The 18,932-nt window shown below is 48.7% G+C and overlaps 6 protein-coding genes across 6 annotated transcripts; 3 read left to right on the forward strand and 3 right to left on the reverse strand.

Moving 5' to 3' along the window:
- Window positions 1–240: 240 nt before the first annotated feature.
- On the forward strand, window positions 241–3,805 carry BGZ61DRAFT_587332 (uncharacterized protein; the record flags this gene model as incomplete). The annotated part of the gene is made up of 5 exons (XM_046256481.1): window positions 241–778; window positions 834–1,167; window positions 1,230–1,407; window positions 1,490–3,673; window positions 3,729–3,805. Exons 1-5 carry the CDS (start codon window positions 357–359, stop codon window positions 3,803–3,805), a joined length of 3,195 nt encoding a protein of 1,064 aa, XP_046106291.1. The 5' UTR covers window positions 241–356.
- Window positions 3,806–4,158: 353 nt separating this feature from the next.
- On the reverse strand, window positions 4,159–4,564 carry BGZ61DRAFT_531236 (uncharacterized protein; the record flags this gene model as incomplete). The annotated part of the gene is made up of 3 exons (XM_046253679.1): window positions 4,159–4,298; window positions 4,354–4,448; window positions 4,548–4,564. 3 exons carry the CDS (start codon window positions 4,562–4,564, stop codon window positions 4,159–4,161), a joined length of 252 nt encoding a protein of 83 aa, XP_046106292.1.
- Window positions 4,565–6,084: 1,520 nt separating this feature from the next.
- BGZ61DRAFT_493029 (uncharacterized protein) lies at window positions 6,085–7,490 on the reverse strand (the record flags this gene model as incomplete). Its single annotated transcript, XM_046250599.1, has 4 exons — window positions 6,085–7,004; window positions 7,056–7,139; window positions 7,191–7,297; window positions 7,351–7,490. 4 exons carry the CDS (start codon window positions 7,488–7,490, stop codon window positions 6,085–6,087), a joined length of 1,251 nt encoding a protein of 416 aa, XP_046106293.1.
- Window positions 7,491–9,750: 2,260 nt separating this feature from the next.
- On the forward strand, window positions 9,751–10,499 carry BGZ61DRAFT_449333 (uncharacterized protein). Its single transcript, XM_046245597.1, has 5 exons — window positions 9,751–9,916; window positions 10,020–10,091; window positions 10,149–10,178; window positions 10,240–10,266; window positions 10,327–10,499. The coding sequence occupies exons 1-5, from the start codon at window positions 9,833–9,835 to the stop codon at window positions 10,339–10,341; spliced, it is 228 nt and encodes a 75-aa protein (XP_046106294.1). The 5' UTR covers window positions 9,751–9,832; the 3' UTR covers window positions 10,342–10,499.
- A 247-nt stretch (window positions 10,500–10,746) lies between these two features.
- Window positions 10,747–12,475, reverse strand: BGZ61DRAFT_349638 (glycosyl hydrolase; the record flags this gene model as incomplete). Its single annotated transcript, XM_046240162.1, has 2 exons — window positions 10,747–11,967; window positions 12,026–12,475. 2 exons carry the CDS (start codon window positions 12,473–12,475, stop codon window positions 10,747–10,749), a joined length of 1,671 nt encoding a protein of 556 aa, XP_046106295.1.
- A 1,316-nt stretch (window positions 12,476–13,791) lies between these two features.
- On the forward strand, window positions 13,792–18,814 carry BGZ61DRAFT_587335 (uncharacterized protein; the record flags this gene model as incomplete). The annotated part of the gene is made up of 7 exons (XM_046256482.1): window positions 13,792–14,037; window positions 14,095–14,120; window positions 14,173–14,277; window positions 14,348–15,488; window positions 15,566–15,969; window positions 16,018–16,655; window positions 16,707–18,814. The coding sequence occupies 7 exons, from the start codon at window positions 13,792–13,794 to the stop codon at window positions 18,812–18,814; spliced, it is 4,668 nt and encodes a 1,555-aa protein (XP_046106296.1).
- Between the last annotated feature and the right edge of the window lie 118 nt (window positions 18,815–18,932).

The following is an 18,932-nucleotide window of genomic DNA, read 5'->3' on the forward strand; positions in this document are numbered from 1 at the left end:
CTTCATCAAACGGTTCGATAAGGAACACTTCCGGAGGCTTCTGATCGATTGGATCGTGTTCAAGAATCACTTCTTTTAAATCGACGGCTGGCGGTCTGGAAACTGGTACGCCTTATGTTGCTGCAGGTTTGAGCATCGGGCAGCCCACAAGAGGCAACCCTAAGCCAAAAGTGGCGTGACAAGTTTTCTCACCTGTAGATTCCAACCTTTCTCTCTTCCCCTCACTTAATTCACCTCTCAGATCACTCGAATGCTTCTTCACGAACCAGAAATGGCCATCATCTAACGCACAACAATGAAGTAGCTAGGAATATCTCGATACGACGGTGCCCCACGAGAAACCTTCCACAATCACCATGGACCCTGTTACTGCCATTGGCCTGGCGTCGTCCATCCTCACATTTATCGACGTCGGTGTCAAAGTGCTCCAGAAAGCCAACGAAATCCGCAATTCCCAGGATAGTAGCACGAAGGAGAACAGATCCCGAAGGACTATCAGCGATGAGCTCGAGTTTGCCGCCGCAAGGATGAAGCCACTGGATGATATTCGAGTTTCACCAGAGCAAGAGTCTCTATGCAAGGTCGCTAGGGAATGCCAGGTGCTATCCAAGAAAATGCTGAAAATCTTGGAGAGCATCAAGCCAAGAAAGTCTCATTTCATCTCAACACTTATTGTGGCAGCGAAGGTCATGCGCAAGCAGGACGATCTCGAAGCACTTGACAAGGAATTAAGGGATTGTCGTGGTCGGTTGACATTGAGCCTCGTGGAGCTCTTTAGGTAAGTCCATTTCCTTCAGTCATCTTCTAACTATAGGCTGACCTGCTATGTAAAGGCAAGAGTCTACAAAATTCTTTGAACAGATTCTCTCCTTGGTGCAGAAAGATGCGGCTAAATTTGACCAGCTGCAGACGAGCATAGGACTATTGCGTGAGGGAGTTCATACTGAAGTCTTGGATCAGAAAGCAAGTGCGCAATTCCAGCGCCTCATGGGCCTGGATGAAGAAGCCCTACACAAGTTTCGGGAGGATCGAATTCTGCACGGTCTGCAATTTGACACAGGGGGCAATCGATTCGACCAGGTTGAGCAGCCTCATCCGGACACCTTCAACTGGATTTTCGAGGAAGGTGGTAGACTGTTAGACGACAGCAATAAGGCTCGTCCCGAGGTATGGTTGAAGAGTAAAAGAATACCAGAATCCATCATATGGAAGCTGACGAATGTTCATAGGTTGGAGAGCAACGCAAATTGGACATGCAACGGGAGTCCAGGGAGAAGTTCCTTGGCTGGCTCGCCTCACCCGGCGCCATCTTCCATATTCGTGGCAAGTTGGGATCGGGAAAGTCAACACTAATGAAGTTTCTCTCCTCTCACCTGCGTACGAGGGTTGAAGCCAAGAAATGGGCTGGTAAGATAATTTTTCTGCTCGTTGAACTAAGATTTTGGTAACATTTTGAACCGACAACTAGTAGCTGACAGATACTTGACAGGAGATAAACAACTCGTCATTGCCAATTTTTTCTTTTGGAGACCCGGCTTAGACTTGCAAAAGTCTATAAAGGGCCTGAGTCGCTCCCTCCTCCATGATCTCCTCGAGCAACGTCGTGATCTGATACCTGAAGCGATGCCTGACACGTGGGACGGGGTATCACAGACTGCATGGCAAACAGAGTCTAATATCAATATCTCGCCTGATTTGATCAAAGAAGCACTTGGGAGAGTCATGCGCGACAAACGGCTCTACGAAAAACACCGTTTCTGCTACTTCATTGATGGTTTGGATGAACATGAAAATACCAACCACGCAGACTACCAGGACCTCGTTAAGTTCCTTGGCGATTTCTCTGACGCTTCCGAGGGTAACCTGAAACTTTGTCTCTCAAGCAGGGAGGAGAATGTCTTCATGACTGCGTACTCGGAACACCCAAGTCTTCAACTGCACCAGCTAACGCAGTTCGACATGCGAGACTTTGTATTGGGCCGACTTCAATGTCTCCAGAACAACGAACTAAGGCTTCGGCTAGCAAAAATCATTCCAGAGAAAGCAGAAGGTATATTCTTCTGGACTAGCCTTGTGGTTAGAATCATTCGGGACAAGCACGCAGACGGGAAAAGTGACGAGGACTTGGAACACCACCTTGAAACTCTCCCTTTAGGCCTAAAAGAGCTCTTTGTGCATATACTGCACCGCTTAGATGATGAAAGCAGGAGAAAAACTTACGAAGTTGTGGCTTTGCTGGACACAGCCAAAAGCTCCGGGGAATGGGATGTGGACTATCCGACCCGTATGGTATACTTGACCTTGCTCGCATTCTCGTTCCTAGATGAGTACCACAAAGACAAAGAATTCTCCATGCGAAAGAACTTTCTAGCCTTCAAGAAAGACGGAGGCCGGACAAAAGCAAAGACTCTTCGGCAGCTTCGCGGTGCCTGCGGAGGACTCATTGAATGTCATGAGCACGACGATTCGAAACATGATTGGGGAATCCTTGGATACGCTCACCGATCTGTCCCAGAAATGTTTCAAGAAGAATCTGCCAAACTAGGCATGGGGAAATTGTTGAAGGGCTTTAATTCTATGGACGCCTTATCCCACCTCATCTTTGCACAGGTCCAGTTCACCAGCGACTCAGACGAAAGAAGCCGGAGTATTTGCGCAGGCTTGGTTACAAAAAGACTGGTGAGGAAGGTCGACAAGCCACCCTACCACTTTCTGGAGTGCATGAGCTCCTGGATCGAAGATTCCGGCTTTGAACACCCAGGTCCAGGTCGTAAAATCTGTGTATTATCGGCACTGAATGTTTCGATATCAGTAGGATACACTCTTCCCTTGAACCCAGGGTTTCAAAGACGACATTTTGTTTACAGCACTCTCTGCGTTGCTGCGTTCTGTGGCGTCGAAGAATACACCGAATGGAAAATTCGGAATGATCCAACTGCCGTTGATAGCCCCTTCAAGCACGCCTTGGTCGCCCATTGCATGTTGATTCATCCCTACCGCAACCCTAATCGTCGGTTTTGGGAACATTCTTTTGAGAGTGGATTCTTTACGAAAGATATTCCCACTAACTTTGGGCCAATTTTTTTCTTGAATCAACCACAGTCCATCGACGGAGACCAACTGACAGTCTGGCAGAGGTACCAAGCATCGACCTTCGCAGACCCCAGACGGTGCTCCAAGGCCATTGAACAGTTTATGGAGTGCGGGGTTGATACTTCTTCTACTTTTACTATCAAGACTGGAGACCAGGGGGAGACCCGCTGGGAACTGCGATCCAAGGATGCAACAATCAGAGCCAGCTACGAGAAGGAGGTATTTGAACGAATGCCATTACACACTTTCCAGGAAATGCACCAAGCGGGCTTTCATAGCAGGCACTCTGAAGGCGATCAGGTTTATTCGTTTCGAGATTGGGTCGAGACGATGGAGTTGAAGAATAAGGAACGTGTTTTGGACTTGATAGATCGAAAAGGGGATGAGGCAAGTCAAGCAGACGGCGCCGCCCTCAAGTCACTGGAGGACAAGAGCGAGCACAGCGCAAACCAGGTTGGATCCGAAGTCCAACCTTGCGATGATGCAACGGAGAATGAGGATCAGTATGCAGACGGAAGCCACGGGTCAAAGGGAACAGAACTCTTCAGAACGGTTCATGTCGTTACTATGATCTTACTTGGTATGTCTAACTGCCCTTGAGATTCGTTGCGTTTGCTGACTGCTAGCCATGATAGGAATTGCAATCGGTCTGGTATTTTCTTCTGCTTGGATGAGACTGAATGGAGAAGGGAGGGACAGTGTAACGGACTAAGCCGGCAGGGTTTTTCAGCTCGTACTCTTGACCAAGCATCAGCAAATCGTGGAGTGCAGGTCAAAATGCTCGTCTGTATCCTATGAGTCGATCGACGCCAACTACTCGGTAATAATGATCGTTGCGCAATGGTGGAACTGCAAAGTAGATTCATGCTTCCTGCCTAATTTCACATCTTATAGACCTATCAACGAAGGAAATCCCAAACAAGTACAGTTCCAATATCCATCCACCGAAGAGTCCATCTATCATTCCAGATGCTGTCCTTATTGAGCCGTAGGCATCAACGGGGCGACCATCAATTTCCCATTTAGATTTTAAAATCTCATCATGCTTTTTACAGACTAGACGGTCTAGTAGAGACCGACACAGATGTCACCCTTGACGCGGGCAGTCAGGTGGACCTCAGCCTCGAGGTCCAGCTTGATGCCGACAAGGAGGGCAGCGGACTTCTGCTTGCCCTCGTCGTCGGTGGCACCGCGAATGAGCTGGCCTGGAAAGTTGTGAGAGGTTGCTTGAGATGATGGAATCGTTGCCGAATAACTTACCAGCAGGGCGGCTGAGACCGGTGGCAGTGGGCAGAGGGACAACGAACTGTCGCTGGTTGCGACCCTCGTCGGAGTCGTAGGAGGTGTTGGCAAGGCTGCGAAGTGTTAGATTGGCCAGGCGAATGATTTATGCAATTTCAAGTCGCAACAATTGGAGTTTTAGACGCGGAGAGCAGTGGCAGGGGTCGACTTACGCGCTGGGAGCAGACATGTTGAAGGTTGGTTTTTGGTGGAAGGGTGAAGAGTGGTTGCTGAGTGTGTTGATTGTTGAGTTCTGAGAATGGATGAAATTGTAGTGATGAGTTCTATGGACTTTAAGGGCTGTAGAGAAGGTCTTATATAGGTCACTGTCAAAGCCTTACTCGCATATTGCGTCTTCTGAGCTGAAGGCTAAGGCCGACATCCTCCGAAACGTCGCAGATAGCTTGAACAACGCGATCAACGTCACTCCCTGATCCCTGGAACAAACGAAAAGACAGCAGCACCTACACCGGCCAACCTCCACATTTGATGTGCTGGCAAATCAAGCCCCGCAGTCCAAAGCACAGCGGGTCACAGCATCCGAAGAGGACATCCCGGCAGATCCATACAACCCGCGTCAGCTCGCGTATCAAGATGCTCGCCCAGCCAACGAAGAGCGACAGAACGCATATTGCCAGGCCGGCATGCAAGACATCGGCTGGAAGGATCAGTGGCGGCTTCCGATTCCCCGCAGCAAATGTCCGGCATTCGCCTCGTCGGCTTTCCGATTTCATGCAACAACTGAGATTGCGGCTTCATTGTCGGCCGCAACCGCAGGCCTGGTCCTGGCATTTTACCCACTCGCGCTCTTTGCGCCGGCGACGAGATTGGCGCTATTAATAACAGCTGGTATATTAATAACAGCTGGTATATTAATAACAGCTGGCATGTTAATATCTGTTGGCAGATAAGTATCAATTGCGTCAATACTGACGTTAGCCGCTACCCACCATGTCCTTCTACTTCAGCCTTCTTCGGGTTCCTTTTTCCGTCCGAGACACTCAGGTTCTTACCTCATCCTATCCGGCTGTCTCCTCAATTCCTCCCGACAACCTCCGCCACCCCCATAGCTCTCACCCAGGGATGATGACCACAGGTAAGCGAGTCCACGGCGCTAGAATTAAAGTCATTTCTAGATCTTAAAGCTTTTTCTGAAATGTTAGTTTAGCGTTGATAAAAACTTCTCATGTTTTACAATATGCTCTTCTCTGAAAACCTCCCGCCCTTACTCATTAAGGCTACAATACAGCAAATCTTCAGAATGTACCGTCCCGGCTTTTTGCTAGCGGATGGGATCAACAGGTTCACAAAATCCATGTAAAGATTGGCGAAATCTAAAAATAAACGTAGTTTTCTCAGACTCTCTTTTACAAGAAACTTGAAAGGTAAATAGGTCCCGATAGCTTGATGAAGCACTTGACGAATCCAACAACTTTCTCAGCCATGTTCCAAATATATTTGTCCATTAATTTACACTATTTACCAAACACTAATTACTTTGCACCCTCTCAAAAATAAATTAAGGAGGAACCGTGTAGGTCGAGTCAAGGTCGAGTCGTCCTTGCTCCACCTAGCCGGATAAAACCTCCCTGAGCGCCCTTCCTCCGAATTCATCGGACTCATCCAACTAGCATCCCTTCCTCAGCCGACCCATGCGGTATTCCGTAAAGAATTCGGAATCTGGGTACACGTTGCCGCTGTCCGGACCACTTAGAGCTTGAAACCCAGCCCGTTGACATTGTCCCTGACAAAGTCAGACCAGTCGTCTTGGCTCAACGACTTGCCCAAAGAATACAGGGGCTTCTTGATACTGAACTTATCGGCAACCTTGAAAGTCCCCGATCCAGAGAGCTCGTCACGCTTGACAACCTTTTCGTTCGCAAGCACGTCAAACTCCAATGTTGTCGTAAGAGGTTCATCAATCTCTGTCGAAACTGTCCAGGAGCCTCGTACGTCTTTGCCATTTCTTTCAAACGGCGGACCCGTGGAAACGAGTCGGAAAGAGACCGTGGACTCCCATTTATAGACCTTTTGATAGAGGTAAAAGGCAGTCCCCATTGGAACGAAGAATGAGTCCGTTCGCTTGGATGTCCCTTGTTCCTTCTTGGTAGAGAAGTATGAGCTGGACAAGCTGGCGTCCAACCCAAATGAAGCACCGAACCCGGAATATCCGAAGTTGACTTTGAGTTCTGCCTTGACGTCGAAGCCGGACGTTGTTTCATACCCATAGGTCAGCTCAACGGCCTCGGTGTAATTGACCGCCCCCTCCTTGTTGTCGTAAGATCTGACCAGCTTCCACTCATACCCGGTGAGACGAAGTTCAGTGATTTGGTAGAAGTTCTCTCGGCTACCGTCGGGATATTTCTTGGTTTCGACCTTCTTGAACGTCTTGACCAAATTCTCATTCTCGGGGTTGGGAGAATACAGTAGGAAGTCGGAAGCACCACTGGCGGCGCGTCGGGTCAGACGCTGCGTGGTTTGTTGCTCATCCGCAGCATCGGCAGAATCATCTCCAGCCTCAGCAGAATCGTCTCCAGTTTCGGCTTCATCTCCTAAATCCATAGGTGGGACAGCTTCGTCGGCTTCAAATCCCTCCTCTCCTAATTCAGGGCAGGAATCCTCGACCCAATCTAACTTCTGTAAGTGTCAAGTTCACAAAGTTGGCATCAAAGGGCAGTTACCTGGCTTCGTATCTGTGCAGACAAGCTTGCCACCCGCAACCACCTTGCCGGTCAGATCAGTTCCCGTTCGGTCTTTGCTTTGGCCTAAATCTGTCAGCGCTCTCCGATATCAAGAGTTAAATGGGGGCTCGTTACACCACTCATCCAGAGGCTTCGTAGCGGCCTCATCTACGGTGCCGTCTCCACTGAATTTGCAGACATCGGAGCTACCAAGATCACAGTTGACAGGACCCCAATTACCACTTTCGCTATTAGTATGGATTTTCCTGTGATGGCTTCAGTTTGAATTACTTACCCAAGTTGCTTGCACTGCTCCTCAATTCCTAGGTAATAGAAGTCAGGGCTGGCTTCGCAAAAGCAGTACTTCACGGCTTTGACTCCCTGTACCGAAAGAATGCATAGCAGGAGGGCAAAGAAGAAACGAGTGTGTGCCATGCTCGATATAGAGAACATGCTGGTGGAGGTGATTCTTTGAGTAGGCGAGTTTCGTTGGCAAGAGTGATTTGGATTGGGTCTGTTTGGGATGGTTCGATGTTGGACTTTATACCCTTCGTTGTGTTTTCCTTCACACTTCATTCAGCCATAGCCCAATACGTATTCTAGATGGATGGTATAAGCGCCTTGACGCCACTTCGGCGCTATTTTGAGCCTCTCTTGATAACATCTCGGTGAATGAAGTATGGTGACCAGCGGTCAAAGTCAGGCTTGCGCAAGAAATGATAACGATCAACATCTGGTAAGTCACTACGGTAAAGTTTCGGCGAGTTCGGTCGCATTAGAGTCACAGAGAAAGCCTAGAATACAGCAGATCATCTCGGAAATATTGTTGGTTGTCCAATTAGCTGGTGAGTTTTCGTTGAGCTGTTCGCACTAATGGGCCTAGATTCACGGAGATTCTGCGGTATTGTCTTGATGTAATATAAGTCATTGGCAAAAGTAAAAAGCTGACCCGAAAAGTAAATGGAACCTCCCAACCAAAAACAAGAATCTCACACGGCACGGGAGTACTCTCGGATGATTGCGGCTGTGTCTCGGCTTACCAAGCTTCTCCTCGCCATCTTGGACTAGCCAGAACTCTGAACCTAAATTTAGCATATGCCTGGCTTTCATTTCGGTGATCGCTCAGCCTAAAATACCCAACCACAGGCCGAATAGAAGGTGCACTGGCTATTGATACAAGACCAATTATCTGATCCATACTCAGTAGTCAACCCGCCGGTAATCTATAAGTTAGGTTTACTACCTTGAGTCTGGGTCGCTGATCAAGAATAAACTTCTCCGGCAGCATAGTAATGTAAATCAACAAGTGACGGTCTACTTTGGACTCACAAGCAATTAAAGTGTCATTTTCAGACACTCTTGAGCCGCAGGCTTGTATTAAAAGATACATGCGTGGGTACAACAAGCATCATCTGACTCGGTAGTTGTGCTCAAGTCATCCAAACGCCCCTCACCTCCAAAAAGGAAAGAAGAAGAGAAGGAAATTGACGAAGGCGTCTATCGGCCCGGATGGGGAGGTGGACGGGCCGATATACTAAGAAAGGCAAGGCAAACAAAGACCAAATGTGCAAACAGGGTTAACAAGTAATACAAGTCTCCGGATCTACCAGTCGAAATTTTGAGTCATACATGTTTCTTTTACCAGAAAATTAACCGCCGTGTTTTAAATTAATCCGGTGAATGGCTATTACTTAATTTGATTGTGTTTTACAAGGAAGCTCAGCTCGGCTTGTTTAGTCGAATGTGGCTGATATATTGGCCGAATTTTCCCGTTTCAGAATGAGGCGATCGCGGATGGTGGTAATGCTAGTTCATCCCAGAAGCTACAGTTCTGGCCATGGGGCATTATGGCTACAGTTGTGGCTGTGAGACATTATGGTTACAGTTGTGGCTGTAAGACATTGTGTTTCGCGTATTGAAAATCACGATCCCCGATTGGATCATGTGGTGGAAAGGTTTTAGACGACCATGGCACATACATTAACCAAGCGCCGAGGCTATTGCTACTAGAGAAGGATGTAGGAATCAAATCGGTCTAGGATCAAATGTAGGAGACCTTTCCAACAGCGAGAGTTGTATATTCTATCAGCTTTTGTGTGTTCTTTCAACACGTTTGACGATATATGGATAATTCATCACGAAATCAGATGCGAGGCTTAAAGAGAAAGAAGCCACGCGGACTTATTTCGGATGCGCAGCAAATCTTTTGCCTCGAATACTGTTTCCCGGTATAGGGTATTGCGTCAATTATATGAAGTATATTATTTAATACAAAGCTTTCATCTATCTCACCATGCCAAATGATTCACCCACAAAAGCAAATGCGCGGATTAATATGTAAGCTCATCTCGCGTATCCTTGTTAGTCACTTCGGGTGGCTGAAACAGACGCCGAGACATTTGATTTATTGGATGATAGCCAGTTTAGGTTCTAATATACTGTGTCGTGGGAAAGGAAACGATCGTGGCCGAGGATCGCCGGGACACTCCGTAGTGTAAGTATGCGAATAAGTAAGTAATTTAACATACACACTTGGCCAATACAAATGTTGTGACCAATCAGAGTCTGATTCCATATCAGCTCAATAATATAGTGGCCGCCAAACCTCCGAGACATACCCAATTGAACAGTTCAATTATGTTGCCAATTATGAAAGTCCATCCCAGGGTTGAACATATTTAATCTTCGCTCCCTGCCAGTAGAGGGTGAGCCATTCGACATCTTCTCATCAACTACACAACCGACTTTACTTACCCCTACAACCGAACCGTACCAACATGAAGCTTTCAATCGCTTTTGTCCTTGGTGTCTGTGGCCTGGGAATGGCGGCGGACCTTGGATCAGGGCTTCAGAAAGTAAAGGTAAGTCTGTTCTGTACAAATGCCAGCAAGCACCGCCACAATTCGCCTCATTAGCCCTCGGCTGAGTTGTCATTTTGGATTTCATACTGATACTAGAAATTAGTGCAAAACCAACGCTGTGTGCAGATCCATATGCTCTTCAACATCGTATCCAAGATGTTGTAGCAACCCTCAGGTAAGTCTTGCTCTGTTACAGGTTGTAGGAGTTGAATTAAGTGATTGTTGAATCTAGGACAAGAGCAGCAATTATTGCTATTGCTACGTAAGTTCCCTATACTGAGCAGGTTACTAGTAATTGGTTTTTGTTAATGTGTTACTTTTAGGCCTCAGCCAACGTCATTGACAAATCCGTGAGTATCCCCCAGCCCTAGCCCCACGCGCTGGATCATGCTAACAGCCCCCTTGTTTAGTGTGCAAAGGATTGAAAATTCTATGGGGGATTCGATCAAGTTAGCATAAGTCATTGCATGGAGTTCTCCACGTGAGTTTAAGCTCGGCTGGCTTTTTGCGGGTAGATAGTTATTGCACTCGACAACACATAATAGCAAACTCAATGTCACATCAATCCATTTGGCTATACCAACATCTAATGACTGTGATACCACGCGCATTATCAATAAGGTTAGTGGCACATGTGATCCCAGTATATCACTCTAGTAGTACTTCATTTTTTCAACATAGTTGAATGTTGAGTTAATTGCATATCCTTCAACTTGTCTCTCAATTATCTTCAATTCTTTGAAATTATGGTATAATTGTAAATGCATTTATCAATTTTGCATACACTAGCACTAAATTTGATATGTTATCTAACAAGTACTTTGCCCTCCTTAACTGACAGTCTGATTACCATACACAAGCCCATCATCCTTATTCTTCATACCACTCCACGCACTCTTTAGAGCATGGACCTTCACGCTGACCTTGACGCCCTCCGGTACGTCAGCCGTGCTGATCACCATGTGCGTTAACGGCTGCGTCGTGAAAAAAGTGTTCGTCACGCTGTCCACGCCTCCGTTGAGAAAAACCTCAAGAATTGATCGATCAATCACGCCGCTGAAACTCCACGAGCCACGGCTCGTCGGCAGGCTGCTGGTCGACATCTTGTCCGTGAAGAAGACGTTATCGAAGCCCCGCGCACCGCCGCGGTTGATGAAGAAGGGATTATCACCGCCGAGGTAGTATCCGCCGTTGATGTACTCGCCCGTCATGGGGCTTAGGAAAGTAAAGTTCATAGTTGCCGTTGACGGAACGCCACTGTCTGGGATTCCAGTCACATTGGCCTCCCAGTAGAGCGCTTGGGACTCGACATTCGAGTAATCGACGCTAAGGGTGCCGTTACTGAAGCTGTCGTTGGAAGCAAGCTCGGATCCCATTATGGGGCTCAGGTCATAGGGCTGTGAGACTAATTTCCAACCAACACGTTGCGACTTGGTTAGGTAGTTCTCGCGAGGAAGACTCATGGCGCTTCGCCAGCCTTCGTTGCCGGTGGGAACCACGCCAGTGTATTGCCAGTTGGACGCCCAAGCAATTGACACGGGCTTTTCATCTTCAGCAAGGCCGTAGAACCACTGTCCCGCGTAATTGTCTTTGCCAAAGTCAGAAATACGAGCAGCCGCATCGACGGCCTCAAAGTGGGTGCCGTTGAAGGTGCCTGGGTAGTATTCGGTGATGGAGCCTCCGAGCGGCGCCCCAGGGTTGATACTGATAGCCATGAGCCACATGTCGTCCTGCTTCTTGCCATCCTCGTCAATGTGTGGGATGCGGATCATGTTGGGACACTCGTACTGCAGACCGAGAAGTCCATGGTGTGAAAAGTTGCTCTTGGCAGTCCATTCCTTGAGATCTGGCGATGTGAAGATGCCTACGGCAAAGTCATGAGGGTAGGCGACGACCATGACCCATGAGTCTCCGTAGCGGATGACTTTCGGGTCACGGAACTGCGGCGAGGTGCTGTCGATCACGGGGTTTTTCTTGTAAGGTGTAAAGGTGTATCCTCCATCTCGCGAGTAGGCGATGGCTTGAGTCTGCTTGACAGGAGATGACAGAGTCTTCTCACGTCAGCAACCTCCATCTCCGTCGACATTCACTCGCAGATCCGTGACTTACATAGATTGCAACAACACCATTGTCCTGGTCTGGGAAGAACCCGGACGTGTTGTTCACATCAACAACGGCACTCCCGGAGAAGATGTAGACGTCGTCTTCCGGCGGAAACAGAGCAATGGGCTGATTTGTCCAGTGATACAAGTCCTCCGAGGTCGCATGACCCCAGTGCTGGTTTCCTGCGACAATACCTTTTGGGTTATACTGGTAGTACAGATGCCAAGTGCCATTGCTGTCGCGGAACATGCCATTGGGGTCATTCATGAAATGTTGCGGAGGGGAGAAGTGAACCTGGGGACGGTAGGCGCCATTGTAATCACCAATAACAGGCGTACCTGTCGGAACATCAACGCCGCTGCTTGTAGCTGAAGGGCAGGAGGATGAGTCCCGGGCATAGGACAGCCCACTTAGATGGACAAGGCTAATGATGGTTGATAGGATGGAGCTCTTCATGATGGCAGTGGGGAAGAAGCAACTGCAGGTTGTTTTCAATTCTAGCTCTAGTCCGGGTCATCAACCCGCTATATATGCATCACAGGGCTGATGAAGCTAGCTCTTGTAAGCATCATCTTTCCCAATGGCATCAGTTCCGACAGCATTGATCTTTCTCTCTCAGAACCAACAAGACTGGGTCATCTCCACATATGGTGTTACTTAAACCTGGAGAGATGACGTCTTGGCCAGGCTCACTATGGAAGAAAGGTGGGTTAAAGTTGGGGCAAGCGGGGAAATCTAGGTTCTTTTCTGGAGCGGGCCGATAAGATGGAGCCATTCCTGGGGTCATGGGGCTCGCAAAAACGTTTGTCGGACCGACAATTGTCGTATTGTTTGTTGCAGATCATGGACGGTAAGAAGCGGAAGTCCGGGACCGCCGTTGGTGGCGCCTAAGCTAGACGGTAGATGGGCTCTCCTCCAATTTTTTAGTCTAGCACCAAACTCAATGGCCAGAGCAATCAACAACAGGGATTTGCTGGGGTCTGTACTTGCATGAGTAGGATAAAAGCAACGTGAGCTACCTAGTTATGAGATGTTCCTCGGCTCGCCCTTTCATCTCCTGAGAAAGTTTCAAGCGCGCGGCTTTTCGCAACTTTCGTGAGTGTCATTAGTTATATTGTAATGATGATTTTTAAGCCTTGAACTTTCAAACGGGTGACGAACAGGTCTGACTGGAATACTCATTTGAACTAGGTGGTCTGTATCTTGATGACCGCTGAGGTAATGGGAAGAGTTGGAATGAGTTAAGGCACTGGCTTAAAGATCTAAGGTTCTAATCAAACATGGGATTACAGTAGAAGTTTGGTGCGAGATGTGCTCTTTAATACCCTGGTGTAGCCTAGAAGCTCATTCATGCAGCCACAGTGGGGTGCCAAGGAGCTGTTACAACGACCATCTCGACGTCAATGTGGTGTTGGAGTCATACCACAGAGCATTGGCATATAGAGAGCGTTAGGAATTGATCACAGCCCCCGGAATACTGTCTTGGTTTGTAGACAGCATGTCTTTCGCTGATGGACACTGTTCAATGCTCGCGCGGCGACGTGAAATGAACACACGAATCCGTCACGTCGGTGTTCTTGGCTCTGATTGGGTGCCTGTCGCCTTGCATGTCCGTTGAAGGAGGCAAAAGCTGGCCAATGAACGATAAAAGCACCAGTGTGCTGTTCGTTCAGCCGCAGCACAGCCTGTTTTCACCTAACCCCAACATTTGGCGTCAGATCACAGCCTCTCTCTTCAATTTTGAACTTGACAACGTTTGACGAAGCTCCAAGATGGAAAGCAATCACCTATCGGCAGAGGAGGACCGGGAGCCTGGTGGTCAACAACCGTTTATAAACTCACCCACGCTGGACATCCCGCGAACTGACAGCCAGGCTGGAGCAGCCAGGTCTCCCACAAGGCCCTTCCCGACAAACATGGGCGAATCCGAGCCACAGGTCAAACTAGTCCCCATCACCAGGAAGATTAGCAAGGTGAAGAGGGGTATCCCTGTTCACACCTGCGACCAATGCCCCAAGGTATGACGCCTCTTTCCCGGTCGTTATCAACACGCCTCCTGATAACCACCGCCGCAGACCTTTACCCGAGCAGAGCACTTACGGTTTGTTTGACTCCCTAAACATACTATAAAGCCTCTAAATAACTGGGTGTAGTCGACATCAACTGAGCCATGCAGCGCCCGATCTCCGTTGTCACATTCCTACCTGTAGCAAGACCTTCTTTCGTAAGGACTTGCTCGATCGTCACGTACAAGGACAGTATGTTGATCTCGTTGTGATTAGAGGAATATTTTCCATTTATGACAGCCCCAAGGCTAACGCGACACAGCACGCTCTATGATAATGCCGAGGACCTACAAATAACAACGGAAAGCTTCATTCCCGGACTCTATCCGCAACCGCAAGGCATGCCGGACCTCCCTCCGCTCTTCATCCCCGACGCTACACCGGGTATCCCTTCCTGGCAGAACAACCAGACGACACCATCGTACACCTCCAAGAGCACCTATTCGATACCTTCGGATAACTCACAACGCCACCGATTCCCCGTCCGTACCTCGAGTGGTGACTCGAGTACCCACGCACCGTACCAAACCGCCGCCAACGAGACTCGAAGCGCCAGCTTGGATACCGGCAGATATCTCCCTTTTACATACTCCGCCTCTCCACCAATGTATCAACCACTCTGTGGTGATAGTATGGACCTTTCTTTGCTAGGGTATCAAGACAAGAGTCACGAAGAATTCTATGATTTTGATGATCTTGAGCTTGATTTTTCAACGCCAAAGTTCCATGAAGACATCACCTTCATGTTTGAACCTAATCTAATTGAAGCTAGAAACTTCGGGACATCTGCCACGAGCTCTACTGCTGCAACTGTGGAATGCAGTGCTCAGGCTGCTCAGAAAATGTCAGCACCAATTTCATCGAGACCTCAGGGGCAGCACGTACAGCAGCCCTACGTGCGGCCTGGCCTCCCAATAGTGTTCTGCCATCTGTGCAATGAACACCCAGAGGGCTTCGAAGACGATGGGAAGCTTCAACAACATAAAATCAAGATGCATGGGAGAACAGTGAAGAAGTTTGTCTGCCGCGACCCTGCAACAGTCGGCCTTGTCTCCAAGGTCCAGGCTGTCAACCCTCTGTCGAATTGTCAGGCTTGTAGTACTGGAACGCAATACGATGCGGATTACAATGCGGCTGCACATCTACGTCGTGTACATTTTGATCCACGGGCGTCTCGCAGACAGGACAAGAACAATAACGATGTACGCAGCGATAAGGGAGGCGGTCCTCGACCTCGTGTGGATGATCTTGAATTATGGTACACGGAGATACCCGTGGTGTTGCCACCGGAAGCTTTACAGGTCGACGTATACCCGGGCTGGGCCGGCTGGGAAACATCCAATGAGTTGGATCCGGAAATACTGGCTGAGTTGGTACCACATCAATTCTGGTCACTCAATGCGGTTGGTTCTCTCAAACTCCAGATTCAGTCTTTGTTTATGTCTTTTACATTGCTAACTTGCTCATCGCCTCTCCCTAGGATAAAGAGTATGCTCCACTGAACTTGCGAGACCAAGGTATTGCCAAGACTGGAGTTCCTTGCACTGATTCCGGCTATGGATCTGCTCCCTACCCGAATCATCCTGCCAACGTTGAACACCCACAGATACGAAATGAGAACATTGTGGGTAAAGACGACCCAGACGATAACGTGACCACATACTCGGCAGCAACTACCGTTACTCCCCACCTCGCCCATCAATACATATCTGAATTGTCGAATGATCTTCATTCGAGATTCCGGGAATGTATTGACATCAAAACTTGGCCGACTGTGTTTCATATGCTTCCGGAGCTCATCAAAGCTTTCGCCATTAAGCTTGGTCACGAGTCATCATCCCCTCTGAATCGAAGTATTATGTATTTCCTACACAAGCGACATCGGTGAGTCCTTGTTCCCAAGTCAGCTAACCAGCTCTAATAAACAACTAGAGAGTTCGCCGATCATGTGGATTTGCTAGTGCGCGGCGGAGACGAGGATGTTGCCGAGACTCCAAAACATGGTGCCCAAGGCATGTCTCTCCTCGATAAAATGAGTATGTGGAACGAGCGAGCCGAAGAATGCGACAGGATTAAGGATAAAGAGGCCCTTTTTGAGGGCGTCAAAGATGTGGAGGATGATGACATTTTCCAAGTCGAAATGTCTGCATACAGCGAGGCCATTCTCGGTAGCACCGCGTATCAATGGTTCATTGCCGCAGTCCGCAAGGAACACCTGATTGACCGGGGCAAGGTTGAGGCTCGTGCTGTTGTTGAAGAAATACGAGCAACGATCTTGTGTAGACTTACCACAGGTTCGATCAGCAAACGGAGACCTGCTCCATCGTCAGGGGTAGCTTTTAGGCTTCAATGGAAGCCATTGGAACTCCGGCTCGAGCAAGAGCGGGCGAGGCTCGGTGTCGCGACGGAATACCCTTTATTCCATGCTGTATCAGTCACTGGACCTCCGGGGTCGTTCCAATCAGCTACGATCATGAATTACATGAACCAGACATGGCCCTCCAGTGGTGTCGGTCTTCTCGAGGTGCTTCAGCAGGTGGTTGACGGCAGTCGTGGAATTGAATATTCAGGTAAGGGCCTGAAACATGAGATTCTAACATACCACGGCTAACAGCTTCCAGTCAATCTACCAGACAAGTCTCAAGTTGGTGCACGAATTAGAGGAGATGAATTGTTTGTTACAGTCCTGGGGCCAGCTCATTCACTTGCGGATTGTGGTGAGCAGTTGTCTTGGCTCGCTGCTGCGCTGTCCCCTACCAGTCAGGATCATCTCAGTCATTGCACGCCATGGGTCGACGAGAATCCATTTGACTGCTACTCGAGTCTGGTCTCTTCAGTGGGTGAATTCCTCACTTTTGATATCGAAATTCAAGAGAATCTGGTGGAACCTAATCTAGCAAACACGCATTGCCTGACACGACTCGTCGGAAATCCCTCATCTGTCGTGGGTTTCCCGACAGCTCGACGCCCAGATGATTATTTTGGACTTGAAATTGACAGAAACATCCTGGCCTCAATCGTCAAGATGACTCAGAATGGCTTCATCTTCTCAACATCTGGACAGAAACTAGAGGTGCTCAAATGGACTAGCAATGTCCTCCTTTGGCATGTCTGTCGCTCAGATGGCCAATCCTGTTCCTGCTGTATGAGGCATATCTCGACTTACAGGCTACGCATCACGGAAATCAATGATCTGAATGAATACCGTCACATTGTTGACTGGTGTGAGAATCTCGACAGGCTTCCAGTCAATTCCAAGTTGTCACGTTCTTCTACAAAAGAAGGTGTCATCACAGATTGTGGTCTCTATCACAGGGAGCACGAGAACAGTCCCGGCGAGTCCAATACTAGGTCTATCAGCACCAGTGGGTCCGTTTCAAGACTTGCTACCGATTCAACAGGTGCCTCTTTCGAATCCGATCTCTTCTCAGACTCGGATTCTTTGGAAGATGTTGGGCCTTTGGACAGAAATGATGAAAACTTTTCAATCCTGGATTCCGTTGTTCAGACTCTGCTTTCGGGGTTCCGGGAAACGTCCGAAGCAAGGAACAGACTAGGCCAGAGTGAAACATCGTCTGGGTCGACACCGGGAAATTTCAATCCTGGTACCGAGCTTCTTTCCACAACCCTTCCCCTGAAAACGCGTCGCAAGAGGCAGCGCGGACAAAATGACGAAGAGGGTTCCGAAAATGAAGATATGCCACCAGCTTCCAAAAGAACGAACTCGTCTCGAGACACAAAACCGCAACCCCGGTTCGCGTGCCCATACTGGAAACGGAATTCTGGCAAGCATCGTGGTTGTTTCTCCAAGATCCTGAGGAGGATACGAGACGTCAAGCAACATTTGGCAAGGAAACATACTCCCGAATTCTACTGCGAGTGTTGTTTTGCCACATTCGAGGACGAGGAATCTCATCGAGGACATGTTACACATACAACAGGAGAAGTTTGCGTTCATGATCCTTCTGTGGTGCTAGATGGAATTACCCATCAACAACATCGACGCCTATCGCGGAAGTCAGACTGGAAAGTTTCGGAGCAAGAGCAATGGTTCTCGGTTTGGGATATACTATTCCCAGGAGCCCAGCGGCCTGAGACGGCATATCTTGACTCCAAGCTATGCGAGGAAATCAGTGGGTTCCGGGAGTACTGCTTCCAACATGGACCTGCTACACTAGATCAAGCGCTGAGTGGCGGAGTCCCTGAAATCGAGAGAAGACAACAGTTGGTGAGGATATGCCAAACCGGATTCGAGCAGCTATTTGAAGCATGGCGTTCCAGCCGCGACTTAAATGCAGCCTCGTCGCGCCAAGCCTCTTCCTCCACAAGCCAAAGCAATAGTCAAGACAGCAACACACGGCCACCGCAATGTCAACCAACGCCCAATTCTTCTCTGGACAGTACTGTGCTCACGGCTGGAAATCCTGTTGCCAACGCCTCTCAATTTCACGACTCAATGCTGAATCCCCTTCCGGTCCCGATCTACCAGCACCCGGGCGATATTCTACAGCCACCTCAGCTGTCACTGGGAGACGTTTCGAACAGATATTCTCGACCATTGGTCCAAGGGGATCGACACGACTTTTCGGATCTCTGCTTTGGAACTTGGCCTCTATTAGACGAGCCAGGCCTCGGAGAAACGCTCCTCAACCCAAACGTGTGCGACTCCGTAATACCCGATTCCAGCGGTTTGGATATTGAGGAGTTGCTGGACTTCAATAGGTTTTGAGAGTTACGAAGAGACTCGAGCTCCGATCCGTGAATGCCTCATTTGATGTATAGATGAAGGCGCGCTGGATACTGAGTGTTTCTCTGCTAGCGAGATGAGACGAACCCAATGGCTATCG

Source organism: Ilyonectria robusta (genome assembly GCF_021365365.1).
Source record: "Ilyonectria robusta strain PMI_751 chromosome Unknown BGZ61scaffold_7, whole genome shotgun sequence".
NCBI classification, from domain to species: Eukaryota; Fungi; Ascomycota; class Sordariomycetes; order Hypocreales; family Nectriaceae; genus Ilyonectria; species Ilyonectria robusta.

Coding starts and splice junctions, on each gene's coding strand:
- BGZ61DRAFT_449333 (XM_046245597.1), top strand. CDS start 9,833: ATGAAGCTTTCAATCGCTTTTGTCCTTGGTGTCTGTGGCCTGGGAATG. Junction 9,917..10,019: donor CAGGGCTTCAGAAAGTAAAG/GTAAGTCTGTTC, acceptor ACTAGAAATTAG/TGCAAAACCAACGCTGTGTG. Junction 10,179..10,239: donor GCAATTATTGCTATTGCTAC/GTAAGTTCCCTA, acceptor TGTTACTTTTAG/GCCTCAGCCAACGTCATTGA.